We start from the raw sequence: 17,867 nt of genomic DNA on the forward strand, positions 1-17,867 counted from the left end.
TTTTATTTCTCCACGTTTTTAGCAAGTCAGAGTAACGTCAATTTTTATTAATTTCTTCGTTTCGTTACATAGGTACGCAATTATTAATGTCCAGTCTATTTACGTAAGTGCACTTATGTAACGTAAATAGTCAGCGATATAAATAACAGTAAATTCGAAGGTAAATCGAAAGAACAACGTTTGCAAGTTCATCGATTCCACGTATTTTTCGATCTGTGAATTCGATCGACGTGACTCGCGAACTGCTCGCCTTTTGAGTCGATACGCGTACTTATCCCTACGGTCGAGTCTCGTTTATCAGACATAATCACTCGGACCTGATTCCTATACCTAATCGTCTTTTCGGCTCTTTATTACTCGTACATCTATCGTTATCGGTTATCGGTTACTTCCGATCTTTCCTAGAATCGATACGATATCTAGCAGTCTTACTATCGGATAAACCCAGACGAAGCTAGCCGGTATGTTTTTCATTTAAAAGGATGCCAATGGTTTCACTCGTATCGACGTGGGTATATACGGTGAAAGATGTAATCGCCGAGAACGGGCAAGATCGATACGATATAGAGCAAATATGACGGCGCGTTAACTGGGAACGCCGGGAGGAAGATTTTCCGATGACATCCCCCTTGGGAGCAGCAAATGCCTCCGCGTCCCCTCTGTGTTCTTTATCACCGTCCCGGAATGCTTGATAACGTTTGATTTGTTTCAATCGTAAATATCAAGACCACGCAATATGGCTCCCTCTTTGTGGGAGGGGAGGGATCGCGTAGGTGGTGTCGATGCAGCCTCGCGTAGCCAGGACGTACGCGCTGGCATGCACGAGACACTGCGTCCTAGGCGAGTGCAATAATCGCGTTGCTCGCGTTACCGCTAGAATGATTATTAAACGGTGGCGTGACTCCACGAACCACCGAGGCAACCGGTTTAAACCTTCGTCGCTTTTGTGCCCGAATCCACGATTACCCAGTAATTTACACCGCGCGATTCGTCGATTCGCTCTTAATATACAAAAGCAGTTCGTAGGATGAAAAGTTTCCACGTATTGGTGTGGCCGTGGTCGTCGAAGCGAGAGCACGTGGTCTTAAATCGCGGAGATACGACGACGCCCGGTGAAGCGAGTCGATGTGGGGAGTAAAGATCGTGGAGCCGCGAACTTGCTATACACGCACGAATGCGCGCATCGTGGTTTTTCAATCGGGTTTCGGCGTATCCTTTAATTCGTCGCTCGAGGATAACACCCCTTCCTACTCTTCGCCACGGTCGTCCGGCCGTGTGCTCGCTCGTACGTGCATCAACGCACACGCGAGCGAGCCACGTTTCTGCATTTGCATTCCCGACGCAAGATCTGCGCGCACGCCGCCAAGACAGGAGGCATCGAATGTTTAATTCAAGATACGTGAGAGTGTCGAGCCCGAGCGAGAGACTGAGAGAGAGCAAGAAGGAGAGCACGGAAGAACAAGACTGCTGCACCGACAGAGAGAGAGAGAGAGAAACTCTGCGGTATAGGGGTAAGGGCGAAGAGCTACAGAAGTTGCGTGCGTATAAGCGAGTCCTAGAGAGTGAGAGAGTGAGAGAGAGAGAGAGAGAGAGAGGCGAGCAGGGAAAGGGACTGGGAAGGAAAGAGAACCGAAAGCGTAGGGTAGCAATTGATGGGACAGGGTGGCGCGTTTGTTGAGCTAATTACTGTAAGGCGAGGCGCTTACGCGCGCCGCTACATACAAACGGCATTAAAGGTGGTGGCCATCAATCCCCGTGGGTCCCCTTTTCCAGTCCTGGCAACTCGCCTCCTCCTATCCTTCGTCGTCTTCCCTACGCGGTATCTCTCTGTCTCCGGCAACGTCCTTCTCACAGGCCACGCGGCCCTTCCACGCGATACGGGATTCGTGGTATTAATTGGCGCGATCCTCCGTCCTGGCGATCGTTTCGAAATTTCACGGCTAAAAGAGAAGAATCGACGACCGGTTGTCCGCTGGAAGAAGGAACGGCCATCGAAAGGAGCGCGGGTGTCGTAACGCTCGACGACCGGGGGCGTTCGGTCATCGAGGTTCGCCAAAGCACAACACAAGGAGTAGGTACCTGCTATGAGAGTCTTGGTGCGACGGTGTGACGCGACATAAATAATCGCAGCCGATAATTAAGATGGCGTTTCGGCGCTTGTGCGTGTACGGGCCGACACCCGCTGTCTCTTCGCGACGTGGCATCGAGCTCACGCGTGTAGACACGCGAGACCGTGTCCGAGCCATCCAGGGAAAATATATCGTCCGCCCTCGGCCCATTCCGCCTCGATCCTCTACACTCGCTCCGTTCGTCGTTTCGCGGGATAGAATGCCAGCGAATCCTCGCGAACTCTGGGACACCGAATATCGTAACGGGTAAGGGTCTTCTCTTCTCTCTCGGTTCTTTCTTTAGGAACGAACAAAAAAAAAAAGAAAAGAGGGGGGACGGGAGAGGGGGAGAAAGGAAGACGACGAGGAAACAGAAGGAGGGAAGAGCAGAAGAGGAGTGGCAAAGCGAGACCGTCGAGTGCCGTATGCGAGAGCTCTGCTGTCACGGTAGAAAGTATTGCGTGGATTCATCTGGATAAACCTTGGTACGATCAATCACCTCGCGATTAACCGAACTGCCTACGAAATTGAACTCGAACAGCGTAATTTATAGCGCTTTTTTCGGGATAAGATAAGACGTGGCGGCTGGTGACACGGCCGCTCTACACCGACAAAATCTCCACGCTTTTAGAACGCGGTGAAGCCGCTTTCGACTAACTGACCGACCAATCACAGCCACGGCCAATCACGATTAATCACCACGATCGTTCGATGACTATCGGCATCCATAAAGTCGCAGCTAACGCAGCTAACCGTTGAAGGTTATTAACTGTCTAAATAAATGACGCGGTGAACGCGACATCGCGAGGGGAATCTCTGGCTGGCAGTGACATAAGTTGCCGAGTGTAATTAGGGGAATAAAGTCCGCGGAATTTCGCGAGCCACGCTGCCCGGCTAAGATCGTAAAGAGGACGAGTGTTCTGGCGTAACCCGAGGCCCGCAGACTCGTTGCGAGAAGGGGCTGCTGCTGCTGCAGAAACGGCGAGGACGCGTTGGGGAATGAAGGTGGGGGGCGTCTCGGTGCCGACGTCGTCGTGCCAACCCCACGGGGCGCCAGGCTCGTTATATCTTCATTAAGCGGTGTACCTAACCATCCTGTCGCGACTTCTTAGCACTTTGCAGTTCACACTAATTTCGCGTTACTTTTTCTTTCTACGTATCGGTTTCCTTGTTCCCCGTGATAAACTCGCTATAAAGATGCTCGAAAGACAGCCACGCAGCCCTCGTACATTCCCTTTTCGCGTTAGTTTTTACGATTCTTTGCCCGCGTAGACTCGATTCCTTACGGGTCTCTTTATATCTGCTAGCTTTTCGAACATCGAACGGAACGTTAGCCGTTAGCCGCGAACGGTGGACGAGAAGGGCGACGCAGCCTAAAGACTCGCGAGAACGAACTCGAAGCGTGTACTAACTTTCCAAAGATTAACTCAAAGTTACGTGACTGAGTAAACGACACTCCGGCTAATGCCATACTCGCTTAAAGCAGAATATATATGTACGTATGTTCCGAAATTTGTAGGGGAGGCCGTTATAAGGACGCCGCGTGTACACTGTCAGTTATACCCGGACAGAAATAAAGTTAATACGCGTATAAATCGCCTCTGCATTAGCCGTAGCATTACCAATAGCTGTAATGCGAATCGTGCCGCGATCACACGGTGGTTTCGATAAGCTCTGGTTCGGTTGTTGAATCGATTTAGACGCGGGTCTCGCGGCGAGAGAAGCGACGCGAGCTTCGCAAGATTTAAGCGCGATCCTTTGTCCGTAGAGTAACGCCCGCGAATTTCGTGCTCGTGTGTCGGAGTAGGCCGTAGGATCGCCATCGGCAAGGAAATTCCAAGTCCCCGAATCGCCGTAAGATCGGGACACGTCGTTATGGGTCCGCGCGCTCTTTTCTCTTCTCCTTGTCCACCCCGGGTCTCTCCCTCACGGTTTCTGTTTCTCAAGCAAGGGACAGAGGCAGCAGAGCAGCATCGGCATCGGCATCAGCATCGGCATCGGCATCGGCATCGGCATCGGTATCGGGGCGGAGGGCCCGGTCCACGGGCAGAAGGAGGACGCGGTCGTAAATATTCGGGCGCCAAATAATGCCGGTTCCGAGCGAGAGCAAGCGACCACGACTGCTGCTCGACCCGTAATGAAGGACATCCTCGTTAATTAGTCAATAAATTATCCTTCGCGCTCACGACGCCCGTGCTCTCTCTCCTCTCTTCGTCTTTCCAGCTCGGTCTCGTCCTTTTTGCCCAGGAGAACTCAAGGGCCGCATACTTTACGACACCTATCTCGCGCGACAGCACGATGCATTTCTCACAATCAGGACCCTCGAAGACGGAAACGCGTCTTGTAAGACGATCCACGAGGTGGTCCGTCGCTGGCTTTCAGCCACGATGAATTTTTCAACGACCGTTTCGTCTCGTTTCGTTCCATTCCCTTCTCTCTCTCTCCCTCCCTCTCTCACTCTCTCTCTTTCATACATCTCGGTACTTTCATCCGCTCTTGTCCGCGTTCCCGATATCGTGTAAAGCAAAGACGAGAAACAGTACGATTAGTCGCGAAGGGATCAACGCGCGCGAATCGTTCTTCGTAAAATCGTTCGTCGCGTTTGTCTTTATCTCTAATAAACGATGAAACAGTATACGTCTACTTTGGTTACACGAGTATGACGAAGCGAAACGTAATACAATGACGACAACTCGCAAAATTACGAACCTGCAGCATACGGGCGCGTCGAGGAATCCGAGAAATCAGCAGGTGGACTCGAACGATTCTCGTAATATCTCGACGCTAGGGACATAAAGATTCGGTCGTGTACGCGTCCAAAGTACGTACCGTGCCACGTGACCGTACATCACTTTAACTATTTCCTGGCATGGTACAGGCCTACCGGTTCGCGCGATCACGAACAACGAGAGACAACTCCGATACCACCAACGTCCAGCGCGCTATGTTCGCCGTTGCCGATGATCCGCGGGATATATATATTCGAACGACGGTTGCGACGCTCTTAATTTGACTCGTCGCAGTCTCGTCGAACCTTAAAAATCCCCACCACGTAATCGTTCGCGTGGTTAGGCGTTGGAAAAGCGTCGCTGTGCACTTCCAACAGATGCGCGCGAAGCTCCTTCGCGAAATTCGTCTGGAACGGCTCCGGGTTGTCTTCTTGGCAAACGTCGCATTCGTAGATCGTCTTGCCCGGATGCAAGTTCGTGGACAACACGTGTTTCCTCAGGTTTTCCTGCAACAAAAACCATTACTATCAGCCTTGTTATTATTCAGACGTATATAAGCCTTCGGTATACGACTCGATCGCAGGTAGTTTGTAGGTGACAATACTCTTTTAGTATCATAACTGAAGGAGGATCGCGAGCTTTATCTATATATATATATATCTATATATCGTAATTGTTTATTAAATCGGTCAGTGATAGTGCAGCGAGCTTTTTGATGCAGACAATTACGATTTCTTCCGAATGACGTTGACGCGTTTAGTTCGAGAAGGAACGGTACTTCGGGATAACGTGATAACAAAGTGACAAGGTATATAATAATTAAATTTCGCCAGTTTATTCTGCGAATAGAAACAAGAAAAGAAATATTGTACAAGCGTGTATCTGCAAACGCTTTGTAAAAGACTTGTAAGAGAAATATGAAACCTAAAGGCAATCGACGAATGTCATGATGAAAGATGGTTTGGTCGGGGAGATTGTCACACTTTACGCTATTGATAGATTGTATATCGCGGAGGAATTGATTGGAGACAAGAACTGATACAAAGTATTCGGTGATGAGAAGCAAAATAAGCATCGAATTCGGAGAGCGACGCAAACGTCTAACTCGAATTGATTAGTTTTCGCATTTCTTGCGTAACCTTTTTACAAAGCGTTCATAGACTTACGTTTGCATGACGTTTCTTTCCCGTTTCTACTCACAAAGCAAACTACCGAAATTCGATCGTTTAAAACCTCGTCCGACTAACATCTGTTCCTGTTATCCACAGAAAACTACAATTAGTATGTTATTTGGCATATATCGAGTGTCTTGTCGTCGTATGCATCTTAAATTTTTCACGAATGCATAAAAATCCGCGACCTATCTACAATAAGCGCAATGACGCGCAGATGGTTTTCGTAGCCACTGCATGATGCAACGAGGATCCGAAAGACGCGTGAAACTGAAAACCAGCGGAAGAAAATCGCAAGAAATCGAAGCGAAGATGCACGCGGAACGAAAAGGGAGAGGCAAAGCAAAAGGATGAATCGTTTCTCGATGTCACCGTAGCGGGAAAGATTGGCGCGGGATTAAAGAGCGTGGTCGGATGGGTGAACAGTGTGAACACGCGCGACATTCGGGAAGTCGAGGACGTTGGAGACGGAGTCAGAGTCTGGATTCGGTGTCGAGGAACGTTCAGGACGAGCTTTCGTTGGTATCGTTGGACGGTGAATACCTGCGACCAGAATCGGTCTGCCGCAAACCGGACGCGTTCATTGGCTATGCCATGGAGCATTTAAAGGCGCTTTACCCTCTCGAGCTAAGTAGCTGGCCGTAGTCGTAAACATCTTCCTACCAGGCGGGCTTATACGAGCCGTTGATGGCAACGGCAACATCAAATTTAATTTCCCATAAGTAAATCTTTCTGCACGAGCAGCGCTCCGTGACGGTCTCTCGGATAAAGACCCGTTCACACCGTCATGGGCGGTCGTCCACCTCCGCGCGAAACGCTTTCTACAAGCCCGCGGAAAGTGTGCGCCGTCACGCAAATCGCTAGTATACGCTTTTCATTAATCCGATCGATTCCGATTCCTTCGGATATAATTTTCTGTTGCATCGGGACCGTACACGCTCGTCTGTATGTTACCGGCCGTAGAATACTCCGTTTTACGAGGCTTCGTTCTAGGATTTCAAATCGCCGCGCTTTATCTTCCTTCTTCTTTATTTCTTTCGGGATTCCAGCCGGTTCGGGGTCATATTAATTTCCTTCTACCTGTAGACTACTGTATCGTAACTCGAACGTAAATGTTCTCCTAACATATGTATATATACGTGTATATATATATACATATATATATACAGATATATACATAACGCATATACATTTATACGTATGTAATACTTCTATGGGAATTATCGAATATACAGGAAGGAAGAAAGAAAAAAAAAAGAAGTGTTCGATATTCTGTTGGCCGGGCGCTGACCGAGGAGGATTGTAAAATTGTAAGCGCAAACTGCCGGGATCTTTAACCCAGATCAAGATTTTATCGACGAGATATCCAATGGATGCGCGTTTCCACTTTTTACTCGATAACTAATAAATTCCGGCCAACGTTTATCCCGTTGCGTATCCGAGCCCGTCCGAAACCATCCCTTCAGGTAAATTTCCACCCAAGATACCGAATAAATCGATCGTATCGCTTCCATTCGATCGCCTACCACAAACGCCCGATCGGTGGGAATTATTAAATCTTTATTATTTCGACTCGCCATTACTTACCGTGGGGCGGGGGCCAAGTCGGCAAGAAAATTGAAGAGGCAGATAAAAAACGATGGCAGTTGGGAGGAGATGAGAGGAGATGCGTGGAAACGCGTAGCGAATCCTAAACCAACGATGCCTTCGAGAATTATCATTAACGCTACCATCACGCTGTTAGGTCGAGCTACGGTATTCCGGACAAGGCGAAATGTAATTTTTCCTAATGATATCACGAATTAAGTAAAAAAAGAACATAGAGATTAAAAATTCACTTGCTGTTCTTCTCGCGATTACTTCTTTTTTCCTTCGTCTATCCGAGTAACAATTTCGTTCGTGTTTTCTTCGAATGGTACATCGAACATATTAATATTATTATTAATTTCCCTTTAAAACCCATCGAATCGAGAAGCGTCTCGTTCGATCCATTTGTTTATTTCTCGATAAAACATCTTTCACCGTCGATCGAAAAGGGTTAAAGTATCACAATCTGCTTCGTTTCTTTCGTACGAACGAATCATTTCGCGACGAAGATTTTCTATAACTCTAATTAAAAGTCGATAAACGCGATCTAACTCCGGTCACGTCATCGATACGATCGATTAAAAAACGAAAGAGATATAGATAAAAGAATGGTTGTATCGAAGAGATGGAGTATCCTGGTGACGAGTTAACTCGTTCTTCCGCGGTTAACAGGTTGAAATCTCAGCAAATAAACATCGTACTCGATATCGTCCGCGAGCTAAATCGATTCTTACATCCTCGTCCCGATTTTTCATCTCGTGCCTGACGTACGAACTCGAATCCGATCGAGTACGAATTTAATCGTTCGTTCGATTGCCGATCGTAATCGTAATATTACGATACCGGCGAAACGGCCGACCGATCGTATCCCCGGAAGAACGAAAACGAGCAAAACGAGCCCAGAAGCTGCCACGTCTTCCGTACAGTTACATACGACTCGGTACAATTCAGAAGTGCCTACCTGCTGTATCATTATCGATGCAAGACGTACACCGTTCGCAATTCTCCGTGCCGCGAGATTACCTTGGCTCAAGTTATCCCAGGCTGAGAGCCACTGGAATGAGTTTATGTCGCTATCAAAGAGACACGGAGCCCTCGTATGCGAGTCGCATCCTAACTAAAGCTTCAAAGGGCATTAGCATACCGGCCGCTCGGTATGACTGGGCCGTGCGTGTGTGGGCATCCAGTGAGCACAATTAACTCGTTATCTTATCGCGCCTCGGTGGCGGCAGAGGCGGCGGCATGGTCCAAACGTTAAGGTGTACTTTGCTTAATTTACGCCGCAGAGTCACCGCGGCTACAAAAATTGAACTGCGAGTCAACCTTTCTACCGTGTACAGCCGTAACAGTTCGCAATACGAGACCGATCTTTCCGTTTCGATTCGACCCGCGTTCGAAGGGGTTGTCGCGGCAAGGATGCAGCTGCAACGAGTAACTGTAAAATCTGAGATTTCATATTGCAAACGTTTTTCGAGCCGATCGGAAGTCACATCGATCGACTCGGCAAATTGAAAAATACGAGAGGACGATGATATCGCAAACCTTGTTTCATAGATCTACTTTCAAGTTTACCATTGCTTGTGTGCTTTTTTCGGTCGTATCGCGACAAGCGAATTTATGGAGGTAAATCGTATGGAATTAAGAAATTAATCGAAAGCGAAGTTTGGCCAGTTTGGCTACCGAAAGGCTGATTTATCAGTCGATATGGAAAATATTTGCTCGTTACTTTCCATCGATATTACACCGTACCAATGCCCCGTGACTTTCTACTTTAGACTAATTATTGCATTTATAAAAGCTAGCCTATGGCTGTGGAACGATTAATTCTGATTCCGCTTTGTCTTACGCTACTCGCAAATCTCCAACGCTTTGCGTCTCCTACGATTTTTCAAATTTCCTTTTCCGCAATCGCGTTTACTTATATCTTACGAATCGATATATCTCGAAAAAAATATATCGTACGTGGACTATCGTTACGAACTACGAGCAATTACATCGTCGTACGTTCGGAGAAGTATCTAATTTTCTGCTCCACGATACGATTTGAGTTTAATCACGTGGCTTTATTTACCTCGATTAACTCGACACGATGCTCGCAGTATAGATCCTTAGCAACTGGTTCGACTTACCAAGTTGTTGCTGGCGTACGGACAATGACGACACTTGTATGGCTTTGTGCCCGTGTGGAGACGCACGTGCCGCTGCAAATGAGAAGCGAGCTTCGTTTTAAAAGCGCAACCACTGTAGGGACATGCGCGAAGTTCTGATTTTGCCACGTTCCCTGCTTCTTCGTGCCGAGTGCAGTGTCTGCAACAAAGAATTCGCAAGTCACGTTTACACGACGAATTCTTGCTTACACATTCCAGTTTATCGACTTTGACGAACTCAACTACGCCACTTAGCGTACTAAAATTTACGTACTAAGAGCTACGATCGAATCTGCGTGTAAATTTAAATCCGAATGTACATGAGAATTTGTTTGATCTTAAACGCGAACACGAGACGATCAATGGGAAACTGGTTGGCATTCGGCAGAAACGTAGTTTATCGGTAGTCGACTTTTTCTCTCGTGTCTCGGAGCAGTTCCATCGGAGCGGAGAGCAAGAAGGAAGGACACGCGGTTGGAAAAAAAACGCGGTACCATCGACGAGTTCATCGTCGTATCAGGGCCGGTGATTATGAACGATGCGATATGCGTGCGCGATATTGCGAGGGAGCCATTGGCCATGGTTACGTGTATATCAGGTTCGAAATGCGTGACACGTTTAATTAAAATCCTCTGTGATTTACTCCGCCGCACAGAGCGAGGCCGAAAGAGAGGGAGAAAGATCCGCGCTGGGAGAAAGAGGGAAAGGTGACACTACAGGACAGCGACGAAAAAAGAGAACGAAAGGAAAACGTGGAAAGGGGAAGAACAGGGTATGGAAAGAGCGAAAGAGAGGGAGAGGAGGACGCAGCTAGAGAGACGAGAGTTTAGGGGGAGGTAGAGCGTAGAGAACGCGGAGGTGGGAGAGAAAGAGAGAAGACCCGTGACACTCTGTGGCTGCGTTGAGTTCGACTCACGTAGTAAGTACTCAATTCGCGATGAAATATCGCGCCGACCATCGCCATGCGGACGATCATAACGGGTTGCCCGCACTTGGCCGACTGCTGCACGCAACTTCCGCTTTCGCGGCTCTTTCCCTCTTTCTCTCTTTCCCTCTCTCTCGTTTCGTTTTTCACCCCTTTCGTTTCTCTCTTCGTACTTTCTGTTTCCTCCCCTTTTTCCTCTCTGGCCATTCGTTTGGCAAAAGAGAAAAAGCGCAAAACAGTTCAAATGAACAACGAATCAAACGAGATGAAATTTATTAGAGGTCTTCCCCGATACAATGTCCTTAATAAGACTTAATTTAAATCGAATCGCTGGCGTTCGTGCGTAATCTACGAGGCGCACGCATCGCATATTTTCCGGTATTAGTGTCCAACCACCTGTCTGCTCGGACAACTAAGAATCAATCGATTAATCCGATTAAAACGCGCGTACGTAGGATACCGGCGTACGTTCGTCGAATGATTAGCGTTTCGCTTTGCTGCGCCCCTTTCTCTCGCTTTCCATCGAATCTTTTCATTTACCAGAGAATTTGTTCGATTCGAAGAAGATACAAAGCGATCGTCGTTGATACGCCCGATCTGTGGTCCGAACATTCTACCAAAGATTCTGTCGAAGCTTCGAATCTTTCACTATCGGATAATTTGTTCAATTTGAAAAAAAAAAAAAAAAACAAAACAGGGAGGAATCGTTGCTGATCCATGCTCGATCTCTCGTTCATATCTTGCGCGAAAAAATTTCCCGAACGAAACGTTGAAATACGGAAAGTCTCGTTTCAGTTTCAGCTGAATTTAAGGCCAGATCGAAACAGAAAAAATTATCACCGGATCTAGACATAGTTGCAGCATGTGTTGTAAGTTTCTTGGTAGTTTCAATTATAAAATAAATATGATGCATCAACGCGAATGGAAAATTGCAAGGGAAAAGATGAGAGGTGTGCCGCGAAACGTGTACGGATTTGCTGTATAGATAAAATAAATTGTATCGATAATATCGAACGATAATATATTCGAGATTCCTGGATCGTGTGGCGACCGAGGGATCACGTGCGCGTACCAAGTGGCGCGTCTTCGGGCTCAAAGTGCTACTACGCCCATAGCAATTAATTTTCTACTTCCGCAAAGACATCGATCACGCGTCGTACATACGCGATCCGCGAGCACGATGAACAAGACGGAGGTTTGCATCATTCCCAGCGGGAATCTTGATTATAATTAATGTTGAATCCGACGTCGAATATTAACGAACGAATTTCTGCGTTTCGTTGCTTGTCTCGTTTATTCCGCGATTGCCTTTATTCCACCGAATAAAGTAACACGAACGTACGAGAAGCGTACATTGTCGGTGTAGAAAATACATGTGCTTGGTCGATAAGAAAATTCGGATCCGCTTTTCTCGTTGCACCTATTCCACCTATTGCGCCAACCTCGTTAATTCGGAATTAACGTTACAAGCACGAAGAATACAATTTGCTGCGAAACAACTTTCTAAGACGAGAATTCTCTGTAAGGAAGCAAAATCGTGAATCGGCTGTTTGGAATTTCTTGTATCGATGAGATACGATAGAGATTAGAAGAATTTGTACGTACCGGCGTAGCTGAGTCTTCGTTTTGGCCGCGTAAGAACAATCGGAGCACTTGTATCGTCTATTAGACGGCGTGCTGTCGTGTACCAAGGTTCTGTGCGATCTCAATTCGGAGGCTGTTCGGAGCACCGTTGGACAGCCCGGAAGTCCGCACTTGTACTTTTTCCCGGCGTGGCGCAGCATATGCTGTCGGAGCGAGTGCCTGAAAGAAAAGAGAAATGGTCGTTGGAAGCGAAACCATTCGTATATGGGTGTTTAGCGTGTTCTAAAAATATTTCGCCGTAGAATTCGTATAATTTTTCGAATACCGAGAGTGAAACGATCGGCCGACACGACGGCGCGCAGAATAATGATTTCGCGACTTAAAGGGACACACGTTTTCGTTAAATTCAACGCGTAATAAGACAGCACAATGGCCCAACGAATGCATGGTACGCGTGTGACCATCGGCTGTTCGCACGCCATACGATCCGATCGCAGCTGTTGCATCCTATATCAACCTGCCGGCGAGCGCACACAAGAGCTGCACTTTAAATAGTTTCTGTCAAGAGGTGACGATCTATACGGTTACTGAACTTATACAACCAGATAGTCGAGCGACTCGACGAGTTCGCGTTCCTACTCTAGTTTCGCTACCGACATTGCCTCCTTCCTCGTTTCTTTTCCGATGCGACAGTTACTCTTGGCGAATGGTCGACTGGAAATGTTGCACGGGTCCGTGCCATCCGTGTAAATGCGAAAACCGCGAACCAGGTAGCGACACGGCGAAGAGAAGAGGGGACGAATGAACGGCAGGAAAACGACAGAGAAGGCACGGGTAATACCGGCATTCCTCGGGACGTATAAAACTAAGCGAAAGCTCGTCGATGTTATCGAAATCGGCAGCAAATTTCCGAACGTGGTAGCCACGATCTTCGCGTACGTATCTCTCGGTGCTGTATCGAGATCTTCGCGAACGAACGTGGTCACCGGCGCAGGGAAACCTACCGCGGTAACAGAACGAAGGACACGGATTTTTCGAGATGGCAGCTCGACGATACCGGCAGCGGGCTCTCCGCGAGCGCGCAACAGAACGAACGCAGTGCCAGGATCCGAACGTGGACGAAGGACAGGCGGATCGAAGAAGAAAATCAAAGAAAAAGGGACGCGGAGGAGGACAGAGATTCGAAGCGGAGGAAAGAAAGAAAGGGACAGAGACGAAGAACGGCAGAAGCAGAAGAGAGGCTACGAGATCTGGGCCGTCCTAGAGGGAGTCCCGGCCTACCCAATTGGCTACGCAAGTGTAACGGCAACTTTTACAATGTCAGGATATACACGCCCTCGCACGAGCTTAGGACGTACCTTCTCTTACACCTGCACTCGAATAGTCTTTGCAAGTACGTTCCCGTGTCACCCGTTGCACCAACCTCTGCACCCACTCGCCAAGCTACGCTTCTTCTTCGCCTCTTGTTTCCTTCGCGACCCCTGTCCGTCCTCTTCGCGCGACTTTTTTACCAGGCTCGTACTGCCGGTCAAGGACAAGTCGTATTCGAGCAGATCGGCCGAAAGCCTACCGCTACGGCAGCGAATCGTCGAAACAAATTGACCGATCCTTCGAGAACGAACACACGCGACGTATTCTTCTTACCGTATCCTTGCTGTAGAAAGGATATAGCTATGATCGATTTAACCGAAACTATTCGTACGCGTTATGCAAGACAACTTTTTATTTGCAAACTCTTTTCGATCGAATTTATGTTAACAGATTCTCTTTTTCTTTCTTTCTTTGTTTTTTTTCTTTTTTTTTTCACATGGAAGGAAATGAAAGCGACTATGGGAGGAAATTAAGGAATGCAAGGATTCGCTTGATATTTTCGTTTTTTTTTTTTTTTTTTTTTTGTTTTTTCTACCGCCGAGACTCTGGAATTTTATGACATTCGAAGACGTTCAAGCGTTTACAACGTTACGACAAATTATTGCCTGGTCCTTAATGGGTTAACCTGTTAACCGAGTTTTCCTTTAACTAGAAACTTTTATAATCAGGAATTGAAAGTTAATAAAAGTATAATTTATTTCGAGTATAAATGGAATGACTTTCTACCGTATAGTAATCGCTGTATTTGTAAAAATTAATTTGCCGCTGCAAAACAACTAGTTTCCGAGTTCTGCTCGAACGCCTTATCTCTTTTTATGTCTCTTCAAGTTTCTGTTTCGGTGATCGAAACCTACGCATTTTCAAGCTTCGATAATTTTACGACTATCGTATTATTCCTGCCAAGAATGCTACTTACTTTCCATTGTACTTTGTTGCCATATCGAGAGTTATCGTTCCACTAACTTCACGAAAAATCGCGATGTTAATAAGATACTACGTTTTACGCTAAACACACGCTGTACACTTAACGCGTACGACTATCCGCTACGCATAGGTTGCCTTCAGTTTGGACGATTATTTCAGTCGCGAGTCTCTAGCTAGGCTATACCTATTCGTATTTAGTAGAAATTAAACACTTTTATCGCTTTTATTTTCCAGTTATTTCATTACGATTGCGATCTCTCATTCGCACCGCGTGTCTTAGAAAATTTGCTAGATGCTGATAAACGCAATAAACGACCGGCAGTGGATTTTCACAAAAATGGGTGTTGATACACCTTGCATCGTTAGTCGTCTTCCTTCGTAAAAGGATGTAACACAACACTGCCATTAATAAATTTAGGAAACATTTATGTACATAATAATAAGTGGTTGCTTCTAGGTAAAAAAAGATATCGATATAGCGCATTATATGCATCTGTGTTTTCTCACGGTTGCTAAACATAGCGAGGAGAAACAGTGGAGGAGAGTAACCTCGGTCGTTGAGCAATACTCGAAACGTATTATAGACGTCTAGACGATCGTCACGCGTAGGATTCGCGAGGAAAGTGCAAACTCCCGCCGTGAAATCGTCGATCAATGTACTTATCGCGCTTTCGATTCGGATTCGCGGAGGAGTGGAAGGGTAATTCGAACAAAAGGTAAAAATTTGTCGGGACGAAGCGAACGCCGAGACGGCGTCGAGAAACGCGTCGCCTCGGTGAATTATAGCGTTGGGAAATCTCGTGTTGCCGGCCCATTCCGGGGGATTGGAATTCCGATAGAACAATATTAATATGGTGGTGGACAAAAGCGCGTCTCGCGGCAACGACATTGACGAAAGAGGGACGGAGGAGGTTAAAATACGAGGGAAAGAGAGAGAGAGAGAGGAGGCACGTTCTCGACGTGTGTTTCGGTGGAATGTCGCAGGCGTGACAAGAGGCCGTTAAGAAGAGTCTCGGTCCGATTGGGTAAGCGGATGCGGTCACTCCGGATGATTTAGCGCGACGTCCACCGTCATCTCGTGAAATATGCGCCGGTCCGGCTCGAGGTCATTTAAAAGTCTAATTCGCGGCGGTACGATCGTCGTTATATTCGTCAATAACGGCGGCGATACGTTGCCTCGAGAACTCGCGAACCCAAAGAACGCGCACGGACGTCGTAACCGCCATGATATCCTCTTCTCGTCTCTGGCGAATCGATCGATGGACATAAATCGCGTGCGCGACGATAGCCGTTCGATGATACGCAGGATGGAACGAGCAACGAGTTGCGATCTTCGAGGCAAGATTCGTAAAAAAAGCTGAAACTCTTTGGCTTAAGGAAGACGACGACGAGCTAGTTGGCAGAGACGAGTTGGTGCAACAGTCGGATCGAGCGTAGTCGATCACAGAACGAGGCAAGTATTCGCGTTCGTTCACGAAGCTAAAGTCAGACAGGATATAGCGACGTACAGGTTAATATAGCCTCGATCGTTCTGGGATGGGAATGGCGGAGCCAGCGCGGCGATCGTGTACTATCCGAGAGGAGGGAAGCGGATGAGAGCGAGCGAGCACGGGCATTAATTAAAAAGGTTGCGCATTAAAATGATTTGTTTTAATTGGCTGAACGCGCTGAGGTATTTATGGCCTCGCGGTCCTTCGCTCGGTCTGTCGGTCTGCGGCCTCTACAACGAACGTCGACTCGGACTCGACTTCTTCTTCTGCCTCTCCTTCTCTTCCTCCTCCCCGATTCCCCTTCCCCGATGCTTTCTCGGCTCGTTTTCTCTTCGCCTTCCTCGCCTTTCTCGCCTTCCTCGCCTTCCACGTCCTCCACGCCTTCCTCGCCTTCCTCACCGACAGTCTTTCCTGCCGTGCCAAGTCCTTCGCGGCCTAGTCCCCTCCGCCCCTGACCTCTTCGATTATCTCGAAATCGGACGATCGTTCATTCCGACTAGCCACGAGAGCTAAAAGCCGATTCTCTTCTGGCGTACAGCAGAACCGAGGGCGATTCATAAATATCGAGCCACGACAAGTGGATCTTTATTACCAGGAATGATTTACGCGCGACTTGGCCGAGCTCTTTCTTCGACTCTGTCACCGACGCGACATATCTACGAGGCTAGCCTTCCCCCATCCTCGAAACTAGCAAGTCGCTTCTTTCCGTAATTTAACAACCTTTCCCTTTTCTTCCACTCTCTCTCTCTCCCTCTCTCTCTCTCTCTCTCTCTCTCTCTCTTTCTCCTTTTTCTCTGTAGCTCTTCGTTTAGTGGTTCGCCTGGCTCGTTTCGGTTGGACAACGAGATGATCCTCGGTTTCGTTCAACTACGTACGAGACACGCGAACTTGGCGAACCGCGAACGAAGAGAGGCGAACGTGGAAGAGGGAAACTCGCGACGATACGAAGCGAAGCGGCCGAACGAAGAAACGAACGGTTAAAAGGTAAATACTCGGAGAGCCTACGGCTCGCTGGAGAGTCGAAGCTGCCGCGGTGGGTGGAATCAACGTTTCCAGCGGACGATGGCTAAGGTGGGATCGTGATGGGCCGTGATGGTGGTGTGGCCGTGGAACGATGCCGAAGAGGAGGCAGGACCAAAGTGAACCGAAGGTGATGCATGGCCGACGGTTTCTACGGCGGGGCCGCAGACGAAGAAATAAAGAATAAGAAGAATATCCGCTTCGTCGGGTCCAGAGCCGGCCCCCTGGAGCAAACGCTGTCATAACTCAATCCCACCTTCGTCCGTTCGTACGTCCGTACGTCTGTCCCGTACCGTTGCAGGTTGCACCTGCGTTCGTCTCGCTCTTTCTCCGACTTCTCTGCTTACATCCAGTCCTCTCTTTTCATCTCTATCCGTCTTTCTCGGGGCTCGATCTTGATCATGGCCAAGTATACCCTCTCGATGTAAAGTCATCGGGAGATCTTCTTCCTCGCTCAGGTTAGATTCCATTCGTGATTTTCGTGCCAGCTGTGTGACTTTTTCGTGTTCGCGATGCATCGACCGGTACGTCCCACGGAAGATACGCGGCACGCACTGTTCGCGTCCAAACGCCAGTTAAGGCGAGATTTCTTACGAGCATCCGCGTTCGTTGGACGCGACGTTCGAAGATTTCCTATCGGCGTTAGATGCTTCGTCGTGATCGGATATTATCGATGTTTCTGCATCCGTGGCAAGTTTATTGGGGAAAATCTAACGCGCGAAAGTACGTAGAATATTCAAAGTAGAGCAGTCGTCGTGATCTTTGATAGACGAAAGGAATTTCTATTTACGTTCTATTTCTTTCCTTCTA

General features: G+C 47.8%; 1 protein-coding gene across 2 annotated transcripts in view; it reads right to left on the minus strand.

Moving 5' to 3' along the window:
- Positions 1 to 17,867, minus strand: part of LOC139991727 (uncharacterized) — a 41,311-nt gene continuing 23,444 nt past the window's right edge. For both annotated transcript variants that reach the window (XM_072012040.1, XM_072012041.1), the window contains exons 7-9: positions 12,274 to 12,471; positions 9,726 to 9,903; positions 1 to 5,343 (exon numbers count right to left, since the gene is read on the minus strand). In XM_072012040.1, coding sequence (XP_071868141.1) covers positions 5,113 to 5,343; positions 9,726 to 9,903; positions 12,274 to 12,471 — 607 coding nt within the window. In that variant the 3' untranslated portion in view covers positions 1 to 5,112. The remainder of the gene's footprint in view (positions 5,344 to 9,725; positions 9,904 to 12,273; positions 12,472 to 17,867) is intronic.

Source organism: Bombus fervidus, chromosome 10 (assembly GCF_041682495.2).
Source record: "Bombus fervidus isolate BK054 chromosome 10, iyBomFerv1, whole genome shotgun sequence".
NCBI classification, from domain to species: Eukaryota; Metazoa; Arthropoda; class Insecta; order Hymenoptera; family Apidae; genus Bombus; species Bombus fervidus.